Raw genomic sequence first — 19,039 nt, 5'->3', positions numbered from 1 at the left:
TGTGTGTGTGTGTGTGTGTGTGTGTGTGTGTATGTGTATATATATATATATAATATATATATATTCATACACATACATTCAATTACACGATCTTTTTTTATATTCATTTGAACATCTTTTTAATTATATGTTTTATTTTATTATTCTCTGTCCAGCTAGCCTGAAGTTCCCTCATTAGAGTACAACACTGCTGATGCAGTCAGCGACCTTGTATTATTTCAGCACATTGATTGTGAGGTCAAAGACTTGCTAGGGAAGCACAGCCCATGTGTCACTAGCTCCTCACTGGAAACTTGTAATCACAGCAGTGCTTCTGCTTGAAGCTCAAAGCAAGCAGGCAGATGCTTTAAGCAGGTTCATGTCAGTCACACATGGATCCACACTGCTCTTGTGGAATATGTACACATCTTCCATCACTGCTGAAGATTCTAGATAGACTTTTTTTGCAGCAGCTAAAAAATCACATATGTCAATGATTTGTATCCAGGCAACAAGATACCGGAAGAATTGGAAATGCAGTTTTGATGAACTGTTCAAAGCAATTTATTTGTGCTATTCTTACTAATTTAAAAATGTTACCAACTGAAACTGGCTAAGACGAGAGTGATTATTTTTCCATGTCCTTGACAATGTTACTATAAACTGTTAACATAAACGCCTTCATATGTCATTGCAACCATACAGTTGATTGCTGTGTAGACCAGACCTATTTTTTTGGAGAAATTCTGCACAGTCCCGTAGTCATTGACATTGGCAGCCTGACTCGAATTCCTTTAATACATGTGTAAATTTGCCACATGAATGCAAGACGTGTTGCATCTGGTGTGTGAATAATCAGTTGATTAAATGTGATGCCAGTAGAAATGAAGTTGGGGAACCAAATTAATTTGCAATAGAGAGCCTGCTTTAGGAATAACCTTAATCCCATAATACTTGATTTGTTTGCTCATAAAAAATTCTTTCCTTCATCACAAAGTCCACTTTTTGGTAGTTCACCAGCCTTGTAAAGGCAGATCTGAACCCTGTTGCTCTTTGAGCCACCTATCTACAAAGCCAACTCACAGCATCGGTCTACAAGAGATATTTCTGAGGGTACATGCTTCTTATCATAGGATTAGTGAGATCCTGGACCTGTGCTCCACTGAGTCTATTTTAGAGGAGTAAGGTGGTTGTAAGAAGCCACACAACCATTCCATGGCGAGCTATCTAGGATTTTATATAGATTGGTGTGTTTTGCTGCTTACATTGTTCCTAGTGGCTTTATCTGTGAATGAAAGGTTTCTTAGCACCTTAAACCTTCACTAGCTTTGTAAGGTGTGATCATTGTAAAACTTAAACATTTGTATCATCAGCAACCCTTTTCTGCCGTTGGTAACGGTTACTGCAGCCACAAATAGCAGCCTTATTCTGCAGCCCTCTCCACAGTGAAAGTTCTCAGGATTATCTTGCACTGACCCTGCCCGCCCTTCTAGATCTCGGCCACCTGCATTGCCGAGTTGTCCCCTGCCCCTTACTAAGCATTCTGCTTCCAGCAAGTCACCTGTTTCTTGCACCTGCGCAAGGAAAGGTTGCATTAGCCATCTCAAGAAATCCTGGTTCAGGTTGACCCACCATTGGTGGTCTATATCATTGCATAATGAGTTTAATTTATCTCGGCTTCTTGCGTGCAGTTTTGAAAGACGTTGGAGATCTGCATATGACCCAAAGCAAAGAAGTGATGCATACCTTCTAGCTTTGTTTCAATGTAAACTAATTTGATTTCATAAACATTGAATGGGCATTTAATTTCATTTGCACGAATTCCCTTAATAAGAAATCTTTCTTATTTCCTCCTCTGACACTGATATCAGTTCCTTAATTCAAAATGCTAAAACAGGTTCCCCTATGGACATTGTCATGCAAATATAATGGAATGTTTGGCAGGTCATTTGGTCCTTGATTTAGTTTTCCAATTTAATCAATCTTTTTTCACAATGCTAAGTTCCAAGCCCTTGGAAAGCTGCTATGGCATTACCATTACTTTAAAAAAAAAACAAAAAAACCTCTTTGTCACCCGACAATCCTGGAAAATGTCGCCCCATCTTGTTATCCCATACTTAGCTGAAATGATGGAAAAACTAATTATTTAATCAACTCAATATGTTTTTGAGTCCAACAAGATGTATACTTTATTACATCCTAGCTTTAGACCTTGTCAGAGCTTGGAATTAATGATACATTTGGATTTTGGAGAACCTTCACTTGCTAGTAGGTTTCAGAAAATTCAGCTCCTTGGTCTTTCTGGACATCTCTGCCCATTTGACAACATAGACGATTCTGTTCTTCTCGCAGAAGGTAAACTATTTGGGCTTCAGGAAATTGCAATCAAGTGGTTTGAATAATTCTTGACTAGTTGTTTGCAGCATGAATCTTTTCTGGATTCATATGTTGTGCATTATTATGGCATCTAGTGGTTGGTTCAGGAAGTTTTACTACTTCACCAAAAAACTTAAAATAAATTGTCTGTCTTCCTTTTGTACCCTTGTCTGCTGGTGAGCAGTTGGGGAGTTCACCAAGGACTTGTACTATCCCACCTTTTATTTAGCATGTACATGGCCCAAAAAACTTCAGCTCTTTAAAAAAAAAAAAAAAAAAATGCCCAGTTCTACATGTATGATGATATGTCTATTCTGTTTAGATCAACATAAAGAATTGCTAACTCCACCAACCCTGCTACTAGTGTCCAGGAAACTCTGCTTCGTCTGTTTTTGGATGACATCCACCTTTCTGAAACTGAACTCATCCAAGACCATAGTGCTCGTTACTAAGAATTGCATTGAGAAATGGGTCTCTGGTCTAACATAGGTCCTTGTCTTCCTCAGTAAACGCTGTACAAATAAAAAAAAATATCTGGACGAAATCCTATATGCTAATGTATCTCTTGAACCCCAAGTTAAAAACTAAGTCATGGCATTTGTTTTTGGCGCGTCAAGCGTCTAGAAAAGAGTCTACCTTTGATTGCGACCTACCATCACAAGCAGGTGGTTGCCAGTATTATTCACTCAAGTCTGTATGATGGAAAATATTTGACCCTCACTGAGAAACTGACCAGAAGACTTTAACTGATTCAAAATGCTGCAGCTCTCCTAGTTTCCAAATACACGCCCAAATCTCCCATTACCCCAATTCTCTTACTGCTTCTTTGGCTTCCAGTTGTATGGCGGATTCAGTTTAAAACTAGTCATCATACGAAAGATTCTGCTCTGGTATGTTCCCCTTTATCAGATATATCTTTGATGCATACTCTATCCTGAACCTTATGTTTGGGGGGCAGATTTCTTTGATATCCTAAATCCTCATACCTCCTCCTTTGAGAGCCTTCACTTGTGCAGCAGCCAAAGATTGGAAGTTTCTACTAGTAGATGTGCACATGCAATCCTCCCTGGCCAGATTGAATAACAGGGTTTTTAGATCTTTTTATTTTTAAAAATGTCTTAAATATAATTTCGCTTTTCTGCCTTACTTTTATGTTGGGTTGCGTGTATAAGCAGAGAAGCTATGGAGTTTGTGCTTGCGAAGTACCTTAACATAACATTTTATCTTTTTTTTTTTTTTTCATGGACGATGCTCGTAATCTTGGATATGTAGATGGCATGACTGCTAGGGTGAAGCATCTTGAGTAAGAAGTTACCTCCTTGGGGAGTCTCATTTCAACAAATGTTTGTTGCCTTCCTGCTCATTGCCACATTCTTTAAAATAAAAACAAAAAATCTTGCGCATCACAGCCATCCACTTTCAGCAAATAGTGCCATTAGCTGTTTCAGCCCGAGGAGTCTGGACTTGCACACATTACAGGAATGGATTTGCAGACACCCAGGTAGTTGTGGCTACTCTGTAGAGATTGTCAACAATATCACGTTATACTTTATTATTGAATTCTTCATACTGATGCCATTTACCACAAGGCGCTCTGCCTTCAACCCTTGAAAATGTTTTTGTCCAGATTATAAAGTGACGTTCTCCAGTGGTCTATACATCCTCCTTTGCTGTTTAACCTATTTTATGAAACAGCTGGCAGCCTTATCCACCCAAGGAGAACTACCTTTGCCAATATATTCAATGATATATGGCTATTCAGTAAATGATAAACCATGCACAATAAATATAATCTCAAATTTAAAAGGTCTTTTCTTCTGACTTCAATTTATAGAGAGAGAGCAATGTAGCTGTCACGACCTATGTAAAGAAAGCACATTGTCTTCTTCAAACAGTTTTCCCCTCATAGAATCAAACCCTTCTTGTTCTTCCTCTGCACCAAAAAAACTTTAATTTCACAGTACAGTTCCTCATCCTGCTGCATATAGACCGTGGTGGCTGCAGTGCTTTTAATTACTGGTCTCCGACTGTACCCTTAAGGATTGTAAAGAATATGCAACCACAGTGTCCTCCCCAACCTAACATCTTGGTACACGGTTACTTTCAAGAGTACTTTGCGAACCTTAGTACTTGATCAGCGCTACAAATAAATGGCTCAATTCAAGTGCTTAAAATATCAGTAACTGATGCAAACTACACATCCAGGGTACCAAAAAGTCCTTCTAAAGATCAAGGGTCCAACACTAAAGAAGATTTTTTTTTTAAGTTTTAATATAGTTTGTTGCAACTCAAATGCTTTTGGTACAGATCATCACAAGACTGTCTTAATTAAGGCTGTAAAAATATGATTACAATCCAATTTACCAATATATTATAAGCATTGTGAGCAGCACCCCTAAACCATGACCACTTCGTCATCCCACAGCTGGTGTAATTGCTTGAGTGTCATTCCATGTATGTACACAGTGGAAAGTCATAAAGAAAAAAAACAAAAGTCCTAAGGCCCTATCTTGAATATAGTCTCTAAAAGACAAACTCCTCATTCTATAGAAGGATCATCCACGTAAGTGTAATTAGGAAAGACATCTCAATACACACCTGTATTGCATGTAGATTACCAATCCAAAGTATAAAAAATGGCAAAAGGGTAGGCATCCCGCCCCTCTGTGTTGGAAGTAATTGCATAGTCCACTATCTAGTGGTGATGGGTACCCCTAGTCCCTCATTTCTCAACTGTAGAATATGTTCAGGTGCCAGTCTGAATCAGGAGAAATGTTCCAGTAATGCTTGTGCGTTACGGAGGATGCTGCTGTGTGAATTCATATCACTCTGGTGGTGACAGACCAGAGCCACATATAAGCTCCACCCTTGCGCACTGATGTCAGTTTATTTATTTCTAAGACCTTTGAAAATTCTTATGTCAACAGTATACTAAGGAAATGTTGCCTCTAAAGAACGGATTAAAGTCACACAGACTACCAGAAGTCGATTGTGCTTCACGTATTCTTATGGCTTGTGTTTGTGGTGCTTGGTCTCGACTCAGTTATGTGATAAGTGCGCAGTATGCACCCATATATGACCCAGGATCTAGAGGCAAAGCTCTACATCACCGGACAAAAGAAGAGGTCATGGTTGAAACACAAGTCTTGCCCCAAGCTGTAGGGCCTCTAGCGGGCTTGGGCACTAGTCTGTTCCTGGAAAAGTCAAGCATAGGTCTTCCAGTAAATCAAAGGTGTGTCACAAGCACAAGAAACCTAAGGTGGACTTGACCCCTATCGTGCCACTTGAGGTCTGAAAGAGAAGGTGCAAGGGTGTCAAACTAAAGATTATACCACTCTGATGTTACCCAAATCCATCCCAGTACTGCAGTTGGTCCCAGGAAGTCTCAATTTCACCAGGCTACCATCGACTCCACTGCAAATAGTAGCTTCCAAAGAATCCAGGCATAAAGCTATCAGAGTGTAGGCCCACAATGCCCTAGTAGCTTGTTGACAGCTTCAGATTAATATTTACGCTGCTTGAATTTGTAGCCAAGTTCGAAAGGTTTGTGTTACGTGTTGTTGGAAATTAAAGGGCTGCACTGAGTTTTAGGTAATGGAAGGTTTTCATATAGAAAATTGCCTTTAGAAGCAACAGCGCAAACAAGCTGCAAAAAAGGGAAAGGGTAAAAGGGCTCCAAAATCTGTGAAGACTACAAAGATAATGAGAAGGAGGGTAAACACTCAAAGAAGGTAAGTAGTTTCTCATGATGTTTTGACTATAAGAGAGTTGGAGAATATATTTTGTGCTGTCCTGTAATATCTAGCTCTCTTAAAGACTTAAAGGAGTGAGGAAAATGTGTCTGGAGTGTGTTCCAAGTGTCACTGCTTTTTTGGTCCATATGGACATTAGAATAGTGTGTATCCTATACAGATATATAGGCGTTGAGCCTGTTCCAAGTACACACCTAAAGCTAAAGACTTGAGAAGCAGCGCTGAATGTACTGTGCAACATTAAAACTATTCATTGAAGGAATATGTGTTGTCGGGTGACAGCGGCACAGACGTAGTGAAGGAGCCAGAGGAGCCTCTGCATCAATATGGATCACACATCAAAGAATTCATATTGTTGGGATTATATATTACTGAATCTGTGACGCAAAACTTTCACAGCTAAAAGACCTTAGGTCTGTAATGCCTCACAGGTAGTATTTGGGAGCTAATCATGTTAAATTCTAACACTCTGCAGTCGAGTGAAGCAGAAAGGAGGAGGAACTTTCTGACTTGAAAGAAAATGGCACCACTGAACAAACCTTTCTTACTTGGACTCAATTCAAATAGAGATTGATAACGAAGGACGAATTAAACACTCCATCACTCTTAAAAAAGAGTGCTGATGTTGACACCAAACCCAATTAAAAAAAGCTGTACAAGAGAAACAAATTCCTCAAGGTTAAAATGAAAGTATCACTGCATTAGAAAGAGGAATTTATTGAGATTCAAACCTCTTATAAAAGTCTTTAAAACAGGCAACAAAAGTGAAAGGAGAAAATAGAACATGAGGGGGAGGATTGTATCCAAACTACAACTCCTTTACAACTACTGATCATCTAGAGGAGAAGCAGGTAGGACGAAAAAACCCTTTTTGAGAAAGGCACACAACTGCCTCTCCAGGTGGACACACGTCTGATGGATTCCTCAAGTTTAGAATATTCTTCAGACGTCCGACTGGATCTGTAAACTTTTCAGCAGTACTTCTGTGCGCTGGAAGGTGGCGGCATGTGGCTCCACACTGACCCTGTTCCACTCTAGAAATGACATGCAAGGGCTATAAAGGTGCTACTCCCACATGCTGATGTCAGTTCTCTTTCCATGCCACCAGATGAGGTTATTGGTCTCCCTCTTGTCTCTCTGAGATAGGCAACTCGTAATTTATCTCACAAAATTTAGTGTGCAAGAGAATGTCTCCCACAAAAACAGATTTTAAGCCTTTTTTATGGACTGTCGCAAACAATTGTGGGACAGATCCCAATCAGGTGTGCCTGGGCTTGAGTCACGAGACACAGCACCTCTGTCAATGAATCCTAAGGCCATCCAAGGCCATGATGTGAAAATCTACATCGCCAAGCATAAGAAGACCCTGCGATAAGAGTGGTCCAAGTTGAAGGGTCCGTCCTGGTCGAATTTTTGCTCCAGAAGTCAACAAAGCCATTCCAAAAGTCAGTCAGTCATTGAGATTTAAATTATTCAGTAAGTCCAAAAAGAAACATAAGAAATCGAAGTGGACTCGAAACCCTCTCACCACTCACATTCACCTGAGAAGGCGCAGAGGTGACAGTGTGACTTTCAATCTGGCTTCCAGAGTCTGTCATCTTTGGAGACGATCCCACAACTCGTTCCGGCACAACCCCAGTTTAGGAGGGCATCTCACACTCTTAAACCAATTAGAGTTCAACAAGGTCATGCCAACTCTTCGGATTCTTGCTGGCTCCCTCTGGCGAACCTTCGAGCCCCAAGAAGCTGAGAGGCCTTCCATCTGGATTACAGCTTGCAGGCTTGGCCTTGGTGCTTGTTGGACCCTCTGAGCCCATCACGACAGCTCCGGCTCAGATGCCGGTTCCTAGAACTTCAACACCAGTGCCAAATCCATTGACACCGATCGAGGGTATACTAGTGGGACTCTTGAGTCATCGCTTGTATGACCTCAGCCACTCCCAACCACTGTTGAGGTGTCGCTTCCTCCATTTGATTTGCTCCCTTCACAAAGTAAATCACACACTATACTCCCTTTTGTCAGCAGGTACTCTGACCATGATTATGACGTGGGTGATGAGTTTACTCAGTCCTATGCTGAGGATAATTGGTATGACTGTTGGCAGGTGGCCAGCAGTATTGGTAATTCCACTGAATCTGGTCTTCTCCCATCCCTTGGCCCAGCCACAGAGGAATCGGCCACCTATGCCATGGTGATGCGTAGGGCAACTGAAGTTCTTGGCTTCGAGCTCCCCACTTCAGAGATTAAAACTAATGGGTTGACAGAAGTCCTCCAGCCAGGTCAAACGTCTTCAGAACCCCTCCTGCCTTTTCATGAGTCACTGACAGATACCTTGTTGGGTGTCTGGGCCAAGCCTTACTGTGAACTCCAATCGCCAAGCAAATAGCATGACTCACTTGTCCTACCCTGAGTTAGCCAGTGTTCTGTCTTATCACCTGTCCCTTGAAAGTTCGGTAATGCAGGCATCCACCAGCAGGTGTAATCCCAATACTTTCCCAACTTCTCCCCCTGATAGGGAATCCAAGTGAGTAAAAACATTTGGGAAGTAACTATGGGTAATACATTAATAAATACCTCAACCAACTTTGTTACACCCCTATGAGGATGTACCACTGTGGCCTGAGTCAGAGTGATAGATGTCAGATGTAATATGGAAGGGGCAGACTTCGTACATTTAGTTTGGGCATGTGATTCTATCTGTCGGTATTGGACAACTGTGGAAAATGCGCGTAGTGAAATGACCAATGCCAAACTCACACTCACCCCTCTCCTTGCTCTTTTAGGATACACAGGCCAATTTGGCCCCTCTTATAGAACATTTGTAGCCCTAGCATTATTACTTGCAAAGAGACTTCTCTTTAGCCGGAGAGGCAGGGGGAGAGCTCCTAAGTTCAAGGAATGGCTTACCAATTTAGTTTATTGTAACGATCAGCTAGATCTGTATTTGAGATCCTTCCATTACAATCCAGACCTAGAGCTATGTGGGGCCTATTGCGTTATTACCTGTTAACGCACCCACTCGGCACTGCAAATAAGGTAGCCATAGAATTCGATTGATACTAGAGCCGATTAACGTGTACACCATTCAGGATCTCATTATTCACATAAATGCATACTGATATGCCATGAATGGTCCACACACTATACTTCCTAAGGTAATGTTAAGATATGCATACTTCATATCTGGTGTACCTCTACTAGTCCACAGCCCGCTGGTATTCCATATATTGCTTTGCCACAATGATTGCCGAAGCTAATGTGATGGGACAGTATACACTTAGGATGCATAGAATATAATACTATTTTGATGTTTGTAATGCTGATATAAGCTATCGAAAATCATATGATGACTTGTTACTTATCTTTGAATTTTGTTTATCTTATGTTAAACTTTTAAAATAAAAAATGTAACCCCCCCCCCCTCCAAAAAAAAACATTTGGGAAGCAACTTTTTTCTCTCACCAGCCTGGCCCTTCATTCAATGAATGGCAGCTGTGTCCTAGGACGCTACTGCCAAGACCTTAAGGACTCTGTGGCTCAAGTCCTCTCTGTTGTCCCAAAAGGTTTCTGACCTGTTCGTACCTATGCCATCCGGGATGGTCAGGATGAGCCAAAGATCATAATTTGTTGTGGCTTGAATACGATCATTTCCATCTGGGGGGCCGTTGGCACCAGTGCTGCCATTTGCTGCCTCACTGGACTGATGAAACTCACCTCTTTAGGGATAAGGCTGACTCTTGAGCAGTTCAGAGAGAGCAGGGCCACGACCTGCTCTCTGAGCCTATATTCCCCACTTCATTAACCACACCAAACCTGCTCCTTTTGCAGCTTTGGCAGAGGTGCACCATACTTCCAGCCGCAGCATGGCACCCGGCAGTTTCGCAGTTGCAGCCATGGTGCCCTTAGCAACCAAGGTCAAGAGGCCGCCCAGTTCCCCCCATTGCAGCCCCACCTGCCATAGGCAGTTAGTGTGCCCTTTGCAGAGTCCAGTGATTCTTGCCAGGTTTGCAGGCCAAAACATCAGACAGGCAAGTCCTGCGAAAGGGCGGTGCCATGCCCTTCCTTTCAGCACCTCTGCACCTTCCACCATCTCCCTAGTGGCTGACGTCGGGCCCATCTTTCTGTATTGTCGCAGGAAGTGCAAGGCCTTTCGGCCAAAGGGGGATATCGCGAAGGTGCCTATGCTAGAAATAATTTGTGGTTGGTATTTTCACTAATTCCAGGTGCTCAAGAAGGACAGGTGCCTTTATCTGATTTTAAACTCACGTCCTCTCTACATCTTCTTCCAGAAGGAAAAAATTAGGATGCTCACACTGGCCCAGGTCTTGACTGTGTTCGATCCTGGAGACTAGATGGTGGCGTTGGACCTACAGGACACGTACTTCCATACTACTTGCCATCATCCTGCAGATCCTTTTGTGCTACCTGCGATTTGTGGTGGGACAGGAGCATTTTCAGTTTGCTACATTCCCCTTTGGCCTCACTAGTGCCCCTCAGGTGTTCATAAACGGCAGTGGTAGCAGCACACCTTTGGAGGTCAAGGGTGCCCGTCTTCCCTGCATTGATGACCAGCTGTTGAAGGCAGACTCGTCACAGGCAGTCCTCAACTATCTCCAGACTACGGTGAACCTAGTATCATCTTTGGTGTTCACTATCATTGTGGCGACACCAGGCTCCTTCTCAGACCCTACTCTTAACTTTATCGGGTCTATTTTGGACATGGTTCAGTTTCAGGCCTTTACCCCAGGAAAGAGAGTCCAGGACATCCAGGCTATGACCTGATCTTTCAGCCTTGGTCCTTGTTTCAGAGAAGCTGCTGGGATTTATGGCCTCCTGCATCCTACTAGTTGAGCGCACAAGGTGGCATGTGCAAGCTCTGCAGTGGGTCCTGAAGTCTGTGGGCCCAACATCAAGGCGACCTCTCCGATCATGTCCAGATTTCAGAGGAGACAACAAAAGACCTTCAGTGGTAGTTACTGGACCTCAACTGGGTCACCAGCAGACCCCTTGCCGTTCCCCATCCAGAGTTGATGGTGGGGACAGAGGGATTGCTGCAGGGATGGGGTGGCCACCTGGTAGAGGTGGAAATCCGAGGTCTTTTTCGACGTTCCAGCCCCATGTTAACTGTCTGGAGCTGAGGGCATTTCGCTTGGTGCTAAAAGTCTTCTTTCCATGGTACAGGTGCTCATGGAAAACACCACAGCCAAATGGAACGGCAGCAGACAGGTGAGGTTGGGCATCACATACGCTGTGCCTGAAAGCCTTTTATCTCTGGAAGTGTCTGATCCACCAAGGAATTTTATTGGTGGTAAATGACATAACAGGATCATTGAATGCCTAGGTGGATGAGCTCAGCAGTCGACACCTAGTGACTCATGAGGCACTTACACCTGTAGGTGGCTCGAGGTCTTTTCTGTGAATGTGGATATCTGTGGCTTGATCTTTTCACCACCAAGAATGTGCAATGTCAGCACTTCAGTGCATCTGAGTTTTTAAGGCGTCTCTCCCTCTAAGATGCTTTCCGCCTCCGTACTCCCTGAAACTCAGGCCTCCTGTATGCCTTGCTGCCGATACCACTCCAGCCTTGAGTTTTCAAGATCAGGACAAACCAGGCCCAAGTCATCAAAGTGGCTCTGAATTTGGCGGCGACAGTGTGGTGTCTAGAGCTCCTCGGCATAAACATATCTCCTCCAATAATGCTGCACCTCCAGGAGGATCTGCTATCGCAGCAGCAGGGCTGGATTCTGCACCCAGGGCTTCGCAATCTTCACCTTCATGCTTATAGCATGTGCAGTGAAATATGAATACCTGCAAACTTCCTCCAGAGATGATTGTTCTTTTGGTAACCAGGCATTTCTTGAGAAAACCTGTATACGCCTGTCATTTGAACAAGTTTGTGGTTTGGTGTGTACGCATCAGACTGACCCCCTCCAGTCCAAACTGACATTTTGTTGTTTGTTTTGTCCCTAGCTGGGCAATGCCTTGCTCTGGGCCCAGTTAAAGGGTACCTCTTCGCTCTTTTGCCCTGTTTGCCATTGCCAGATCAGCCTTCTATGTTTAAGTCTCCAGGTAAGCACTTTTTAAAAGGTTTCCACCATTGGTTTCCTCCCTCTCCCTTTGTCATGCCGCAGAGAGGCCATAACTTGACCCTCATGTTTCTGGTGTGCACTCCCTTAGAGCCACTTCACAGCTGCTCCTTTGTCCTTCTCACCCTCAAGAAAGACTTCTTTGTCACTGTTGGTGCGGCGTGTGAGTGACATGCCATTGGTGTGAGGTACCAGTCATGCAGCGGGCGAATGAGCTTCACGCTTCCTGTTTTATCCCACTGTCCACCTTTTTCTTTGCAGTCAAACTGGTTTTGCAGATACGGGCCCAAGGTTGTGATCTCATTCCGCGATGGTCAAAACATCACTTTGCTGGTGTTCTGTGCTCTTCCTCACCCCTCTCAGGAGGAGGCACTCCATCGCTTGGACTCCAAGAGAGCACTGAGCCTGTAAATGCATCCTACCGAAGAACACTGAGTGGACGACCATCTCTTTGGGGGGTTCGCTGGAGTGGAAAAAGGCAAGGCTGCGCAGAGGAGAGCCGTGTCCCACTGGATCGTGCTCTGCATTAAGATCTTCTACATATTTGCTAGGAATCAGCCTCCAGAAGCTCTGCGTGCTCATTCTAACAGGGCCAAAGCTGCTACCACCGCTTTAGCACGCAGAGCACCTAGAGAGGAACTCCACTTGCAAGTCCTTCTCCACCGCTTTCTCTGCTGAGGCACTCCACACACAGACCTATTTGTCACCCTCAAACGCAAAACAGCCAAACTTCACCTCCAGGTACATACACCACAGTCCATGGGCAATGCACTATGGATGAAATGACCAAGGATCTTTCCTCACGTTTGTCCACCTCTCCAACTATTTCCATTTGTGGTCCAGAAGATGCAGTAAACCTCTCACTCATCATCTTAGCCCCCACCTGGGCCAGACAGCCCTGTTACTCAACACTCCAGATGTCAGTCGGCCCCCACGCGAAGCTCCCCAACAGGCTGGACCTTCTCTCCAGCAGTCAAGTCCAAATCATACATCCAGACCCCAAGCAGCTCAGTCTAGTCATTTGGCACCTGAGGTACTAGAGTTTGGTTACCTAAGTCTTTCACAAGAATGTATGAACATCTTATGATAGTCCTACAAGCCTGGTACACAGCAAAGTGGAAATGACACCCCTTATTAAATCCCCATACATCTGGACCCCCTAAAACCTGTGGTCCAGGACATTATCTCTGACTTGCCTCTCCTGCAAAAGTCAAGTCTCACCTACACATTTAACAGCCATAGCCGCTTACATGTAAACAAGGACATTCCTCTTTTTTTCAGCATACCAGTAGTTAAAGTCTTCATAGAGAGCTTCCAGTCATTGCTTCCAGAGTTCTCCATGCACTGGTCTGGAATCTCAATACAGTCCTCACTAGACTTCTGGGACCTCCCTTTGAGCATTTTCACTCTTGCCCTCTCCAGTACCTTCCTTAGAAGGTAGCTTTTCTTGTGGCCATAACATCTCTTAAGCATGGTTGTGCGCCGCAAGTCCTCATTGTACAAGAACCCCTCATTCAGGTTCTTAAACATAAAGTGGTACTCATTATTAACTCAAAGTTTCTTCCTGAGGCGGTTTCCTCTTGTCACCTCAAACCAGAAAGCTCCCAGTCTTTTTCAGTCTCTTTCCCACAGTCAGACTTAGTAGCAGAAAGAGCCCTTCACTCCTTAGATGTCACTCGTTTTCATGTACGACATTGACAGGACCAAGCCAAGTCTCCATCATCCTGGCCGTTCAACGTTTTCTTCCTAAGATCCATACTTCGTGTACTTTGAGGACAAAGTGGTACCTCGCATGGTCTCTTTATTTTCCGAAAGATTTGGAAAGAATTTACCAGAATGTGGAAATATATGTTCCAGTCATCTAAGGAAACCTTTATCCCTTAATGCCTGAAGGAAGCCTCCACATTATGGATGTTTCCATGCCTCTTTTATTTTTCTTAGAAATAACCACCTTTCGTGAGTCAGATAATCTTTCATTGCTTTTGGTTATCTTACCCCAGAGATAAAAACGGTGAAGACTGGTATTACCACATGGGTTTTTTCTAATATCGCTAGTTTCTGCAGCAGCAAAAAATGTGCAGCAACTTTGAGCCTTCATATTTATTCCACCAGAGCTAAACTACCATCATTAGTTCTCCAAATGCATGTATCCATTGTAGAGGCATGTATGTCATCATTGCTAAGAAGTTCTTTTAGCAAATATGTACAGTCTTCAGCCTGAAACCTTTGCACATCCTGTTTGCTGTAATCTTGGTCTGGCAGATGCTGTCGACCCACACTGTCAATACCATCCGTTGGGAAAGAGTAACAGCATGAGTGATTAAAGAAAAATTACTTTTTTGATGATCCCAGAACTTCTGACCGTTGCTTTCCCCTTCACAGCACCCTTATAAAGCGTACGCGGTGCTCATACCACACATGGCAGACATCATACATGGAATGAGCTAGAGCCATCAATGACACTGGTATGGTACCGGCCTGAGCTAGGTAAGGTTGCCCGTACCCCCTTAGCAGATGTTTAACGGGCCAGCAAATGTTGATTAAAAAAAAGAAATGTCTCACTCCAGCTGTGCATCGCTGTCACCAACTTAAGGCATTTCAGAACCATTGTTGGTGTGTTTGGTTCTAAGGCGTCTTGCCACTTCATTCACTGGAAGGACACTTTAAAATGTTTTACTAAACTCTTCTGCTTCATAGGTTGGCCATTTCCTAACTACAAGGGAGACCGGATTTTAGATTTCCAGAGCTACAAAGGAGGTGTGTTTGAAATTTGGTCTCTAGTTGGCAGAGGTATGCAGACTGTCCAAGTAGAGACCACAGTCCTAGTCAGAGTAAGACACAACACAACCCAAATTGTCCTGTGCTCGCCCTGTGGTAGCTTGGCACAGAGCAGGCAGGTTTAACTTAGAAGCCAATGTGTAAAACTATTTGTGCAATAATTCATACAGTAACACAGTGAAAATACCACACAATACACCACACAGGTTTAGAAAAATAGATATTTATCTGAATAAAATAAAATAAGCCGAAAATGTCAAAAAGCCAATATGCACAAGTTGAGATACCACTTTTTAAAGGTTTATAAGAGTCTCAATCCTTAACAATCAGTTGTTGTAGCTTTGTAACACACAATACCGGGGATGCCTCAAAAATAATAACGCACAGGGGTGGCAGAGGAGGAGATGCGTTTCAAATTAAGGCACTGCGTCTGACTTTCCGGCACAGACTATGCGTTCTTTCTTTCCATTCTGCAAGGCGATGCATCGATTTCCAGGAGCGCAGCCTTGCTTCCTCAGTGTGATCCAGGATATTTTGACACCTAGGGACGATGCATTGAAACTCCTGGACATGCTGGTAGAAAGGAGCAGGTGCTGCGTCGATCTGGTAGGCGTAGTGGTGATTTTTCAGCCACGAGGCAGGCGCTGTGTCAGATTTCCAGATGCTAGTCCAGTCAACAGTGCATCGATTTTTTTCCAGCCGTGATGCAAGTGGTGCGCCAATTTCTGCAGGCGTTTCGTTGATTTTCCTATGCACAAGGATTTTCTGAAGGGGGGGGGGGGGGGGTCCTTTGTTGGCCCAGAGACTTTCAGAAACAGGAGGCAAGCTCAATCCAAGCCCTTGGAGAGCACTTTTGGAGGAAGGCAGAGTCCTTGCAGCAGAGTCAGGAGCGGCAGGGCAACAAGCAAGAAAGCAGTCCAGATTAAGTCCTTTGGGTGGCCAGGCAGTCTCTCTGACGGAGTCCAGGTGTAGGTCCAGAAGTGTCCAATTAGGTGGGGTCAGAGACCCAGTTTATGTACCCAAAACTGCCTTTGAAGTGGGGGAACTTCAAAGAGTGGTTTTGAAGTGCTCAAGGTCCCCTTCCCGCCCAGTCTTGTCTGCCAGGATCCCTGTCTTTTGTGTGAGGGCAGGCCATTTGGCCTTTGAAGTGTAATAGAGAGCCCCTCCACCCTTCCTGCTCAGGGAGACCCATTTAGTGTCCAGATGAATGCAGATGTGACTGAGTGACCTGTGTTTATAGTTGTCTGGGTGGAATGCACAAGGGGAGCTGTCAACCAGCACAGACCAGATGCGAATTGGAGACACAGCTGTAAGGGACAGATTTGGCATTTCTAAAATAGTAATGTAAAATCCAACTTCACCAGTAAGCAGGATTTTGTATTACCATTCTAGCCATACTAAAGATGACAGGGCTACTCCTTCCAGATCAGAATCTACCACTTAAAAGTATATGAGGGCAGTACTAATGCTAGTCTATGAGAGGAGCAGGTCTAACAGTAGTGGAAAACGAATATGTGAGTTTTTCACTACCAGGACTTGTAAAACACATAGGTACATGTCCTGCTTTTTACTTACATACCACCCTGCCCTATGGGTTAGCTAGGGCCTACCTAAGGGGTGGCTTGTATGTAGAAAAGGGGAGCTAAAGGCTTGGCAAGTAGGTTTAAATTCACAGTCGAAGTGGTAGTGAACCTGCACACACAGGCCAGCAATGGCAGTTAAGGCATGGTTAAGGGGCTACTTAAGTGGGTGGCACAATCAATGCTGCAGGCTCACTGGTAGCATGTAATGTACAGGCCCTGGGCACATATAGTGCACTTTACTAGGGACTTGCACGTAAAATAATAATGCCAATTGGGTATGAGCTAATGTTACCATGTTTTTAGGGAGAGAGCACATGCACTTTAGCACTGGTTAGCAGTGGTAAAGTGTCCTGAGTCCTAAAACCAACAAAAATGAGGTCAGAAAAAGAGGAGGAGGAAGGCAAAAGGTTTGGGGTGACCCTTCAGAGGGAGGGCCGTTTTCCAACAAGGTAATGTTCCCTTTTGCAGATTTCGACGCCGGTGCTTTCTTATTCTGTGTTTGAAGTCATGCTCGTCTCTGGGCAGCAGCCTTTAGTGCTCGGCATTATGAAGAAACTACCATGCTTCTCTCGAAGATCTTTGTAATGCTCTGAACAACACTATACTGAAAAATGCCACAGCGTTCGGGTGATGTCTGCAGAAATGTGGGTTGTATCGGCGACATGACGGAGCTGGGCCGATTTACAAAATTTCTAAAAACAGATTTTAATTAAAGCTCTAAACAACCCCAGATAGCAAGTATGACTACCATGGCAGGCACTTATGTGAAGAATAAGTCGATTCACAATATAATGGCCCTATTCACAGCCCTCACTTTCTATGCGACTTAAAGATGAACTGTCGAACATTTAAAAGGAGATTTATTTTTCTTAACCGTGCAAGAATGGTATGAGTAAAGAGGCGCCGCATCTAAAGAAATACCACATGTCGGGTCTAAGAGCTGTGCATGAATCAATGATATAATTGAACCCATGAATGTTAATTTTATCGTATTGCATACTTTATTGGATTTTACTTGTTTGTATTGCTTTGTTAAACTTCTGTAATGAATTGAAGTAATCGCATGTGATACAATATATAAATTCATTGGTGGTACAGGACCCCGTTAGGCTTGTGTGGCTGCCACTTGCTTTATCAGTGTATATATGCTTGTTTATTTTCTCATGAACTGTGTCATGGTTCGGATTGTCAGCATCTTGATGGAATCCCAGCCACTTCCGGTTGTGTGCACCACAGGATGCTCTGTAGCTCTCCCTGCATCTTACAAAGCTGCCTGTGTTCAGTCCAGCGGTGAATACTGGTGAACACTCACTGTAGGTTTTTAGACAAATCATGCTCGTGTCAACTGAAGCGGACTGGACAGGGCTCTGCCGTGTAAAGTGTGGAATCTTTGCTTCTAATATTCCCATTACCTTTAAGAAGTTTGACCTTTTTTATCGCCTTTTTTTCAAGTTAACGTCTATTTTTTCGTCAAATTATCTTACCATGTACTGTATTGTTAATACCCTATATGGATTGCTTTTGTGGGAGGGGAGTGGGTCCATTGCAGCTTTCACCTGACAGTTGCTTTAGTGTTGAGTGTGATGTGTTTCCAAACATTTCCCTGCAGTAAAGGTTGACGTGCACCTTATGTTCAGACAGTGACAGTACAGTGTGTTTGAGTTACTGGCTTCTTCCTGAGATGTACAGCTTTCTTTTTGATGCCTCGAGTAGCGGTTCTCTGTACTGATGTGACAAACTCGCAGTGCAGCTTAAGCTGGCTTCTGCACTCCTTTCACTAATGCTCACCTTGCTCTGTATTCTCTTTCCCTCCCTTCCTGTCTCCTTTCTCTTACTCTCTCCCTCTCCTCCGCTCTCTCCTTGCTGTCTGTGAAATCAGGACTTCCCGGGTTTAAGTGACGATTATTATGGATCAAAGAGCCTGAGTAAGTCTGCTTTAATCCATCAGAAAGTACTGTTCATTCCATTGCTCTGTGTTTGCAAGTCTTGCTGCTGCCTGTGGGCATGTCAAGCCACTGGACACCTGATGTTTGGGGCAGCAGAGGGCGCCACACTGGTCCTTGTGCCCGAAGTGGGTTGAAGACACAAGGCCTTCAATATTTCAATCTACCTTTCACTGGCAGAAAGGAGCGGCACATAGTGCATTTTCTCTTGCTGGAAACATTTTGGCCCCTGTGGGTACGAGTATGGTGTGCAAGGCTGCAGGTGTCATCAACTCTCCAATGCTTTTTAGACCTCCAGCCAGCGGCCTTGGGAAGCATGATTTCTGGACACAGTCCTCTTGTGCTTGGTGTGGATAGTGTTTGTGGTTGGTTTGAGTTATATGCATATAGAATATCCTGGATTAACGTAGAGCAATGCTACCACTAGTCTCCCATATTTGGTCCTTTTGCTGGTTATAGCTACCTTTTTTCTTTTTTTCCTTTTTTTTTTTTTAAAGCATATACTTAGGAAGCTGCCACCCAAAACCGGTTTCTAATTGCA

General features: G+C 43.8%; 1 protein-coding gene across 12 annotated transcripts in view; it reads left to right on the top strand.

Annotated features, from left to right (window-relative positions):
* DLG3 (discs large MAGUK scaffold protein 3) overlaps nucleotides 1–19,039 on the top strand; it is a 1,213,683-nt gene that overhangs the window by 1,124,995 nt on the left and 69,649 nt on the right. For 4 of the 12 annotated variants that reach the window (XM_069209533.1, XM_069209549.1, XM_069209586.1 and 1 more), the window contains one exon: nucleotides 18,435–18,480. The exons of the other annotated variants lie outside the window; for them this stretch is intronic. In XM_069209533.1, the coding sequence (XP_069065634.1) occupies nucleotides 18,435–18,480 (46 nt within the window). The remainder of the gene's footprint in view (nucleotides 1–18,434; nucleotides 18,481–19,039) is intronic. 12 annotated transcript variants of the gene reach the window in all.

The sequence above is a fragment of the Pleurodeles waltl genome, chromosome 2_1 (assembly GCF_031143425.1).
Source record: "Pleurodeles waltl isolate 20211129_DDA chromosome 2_1, aPleWal1.hap1.20221129, whole genome shotgun sequence".
Taxonomy (NCBI): Eukaryota; Metazoa; Chordata; class Amphibia; order Caudata; family Salamandridae; genus Pleurodeles; species Pleurodeles waltl.
The sequence above is the reverse complement of the archived record's forward strand: the minus strand, read 5'-3'. Positions and strand labels throughout refer to the sequence as shown.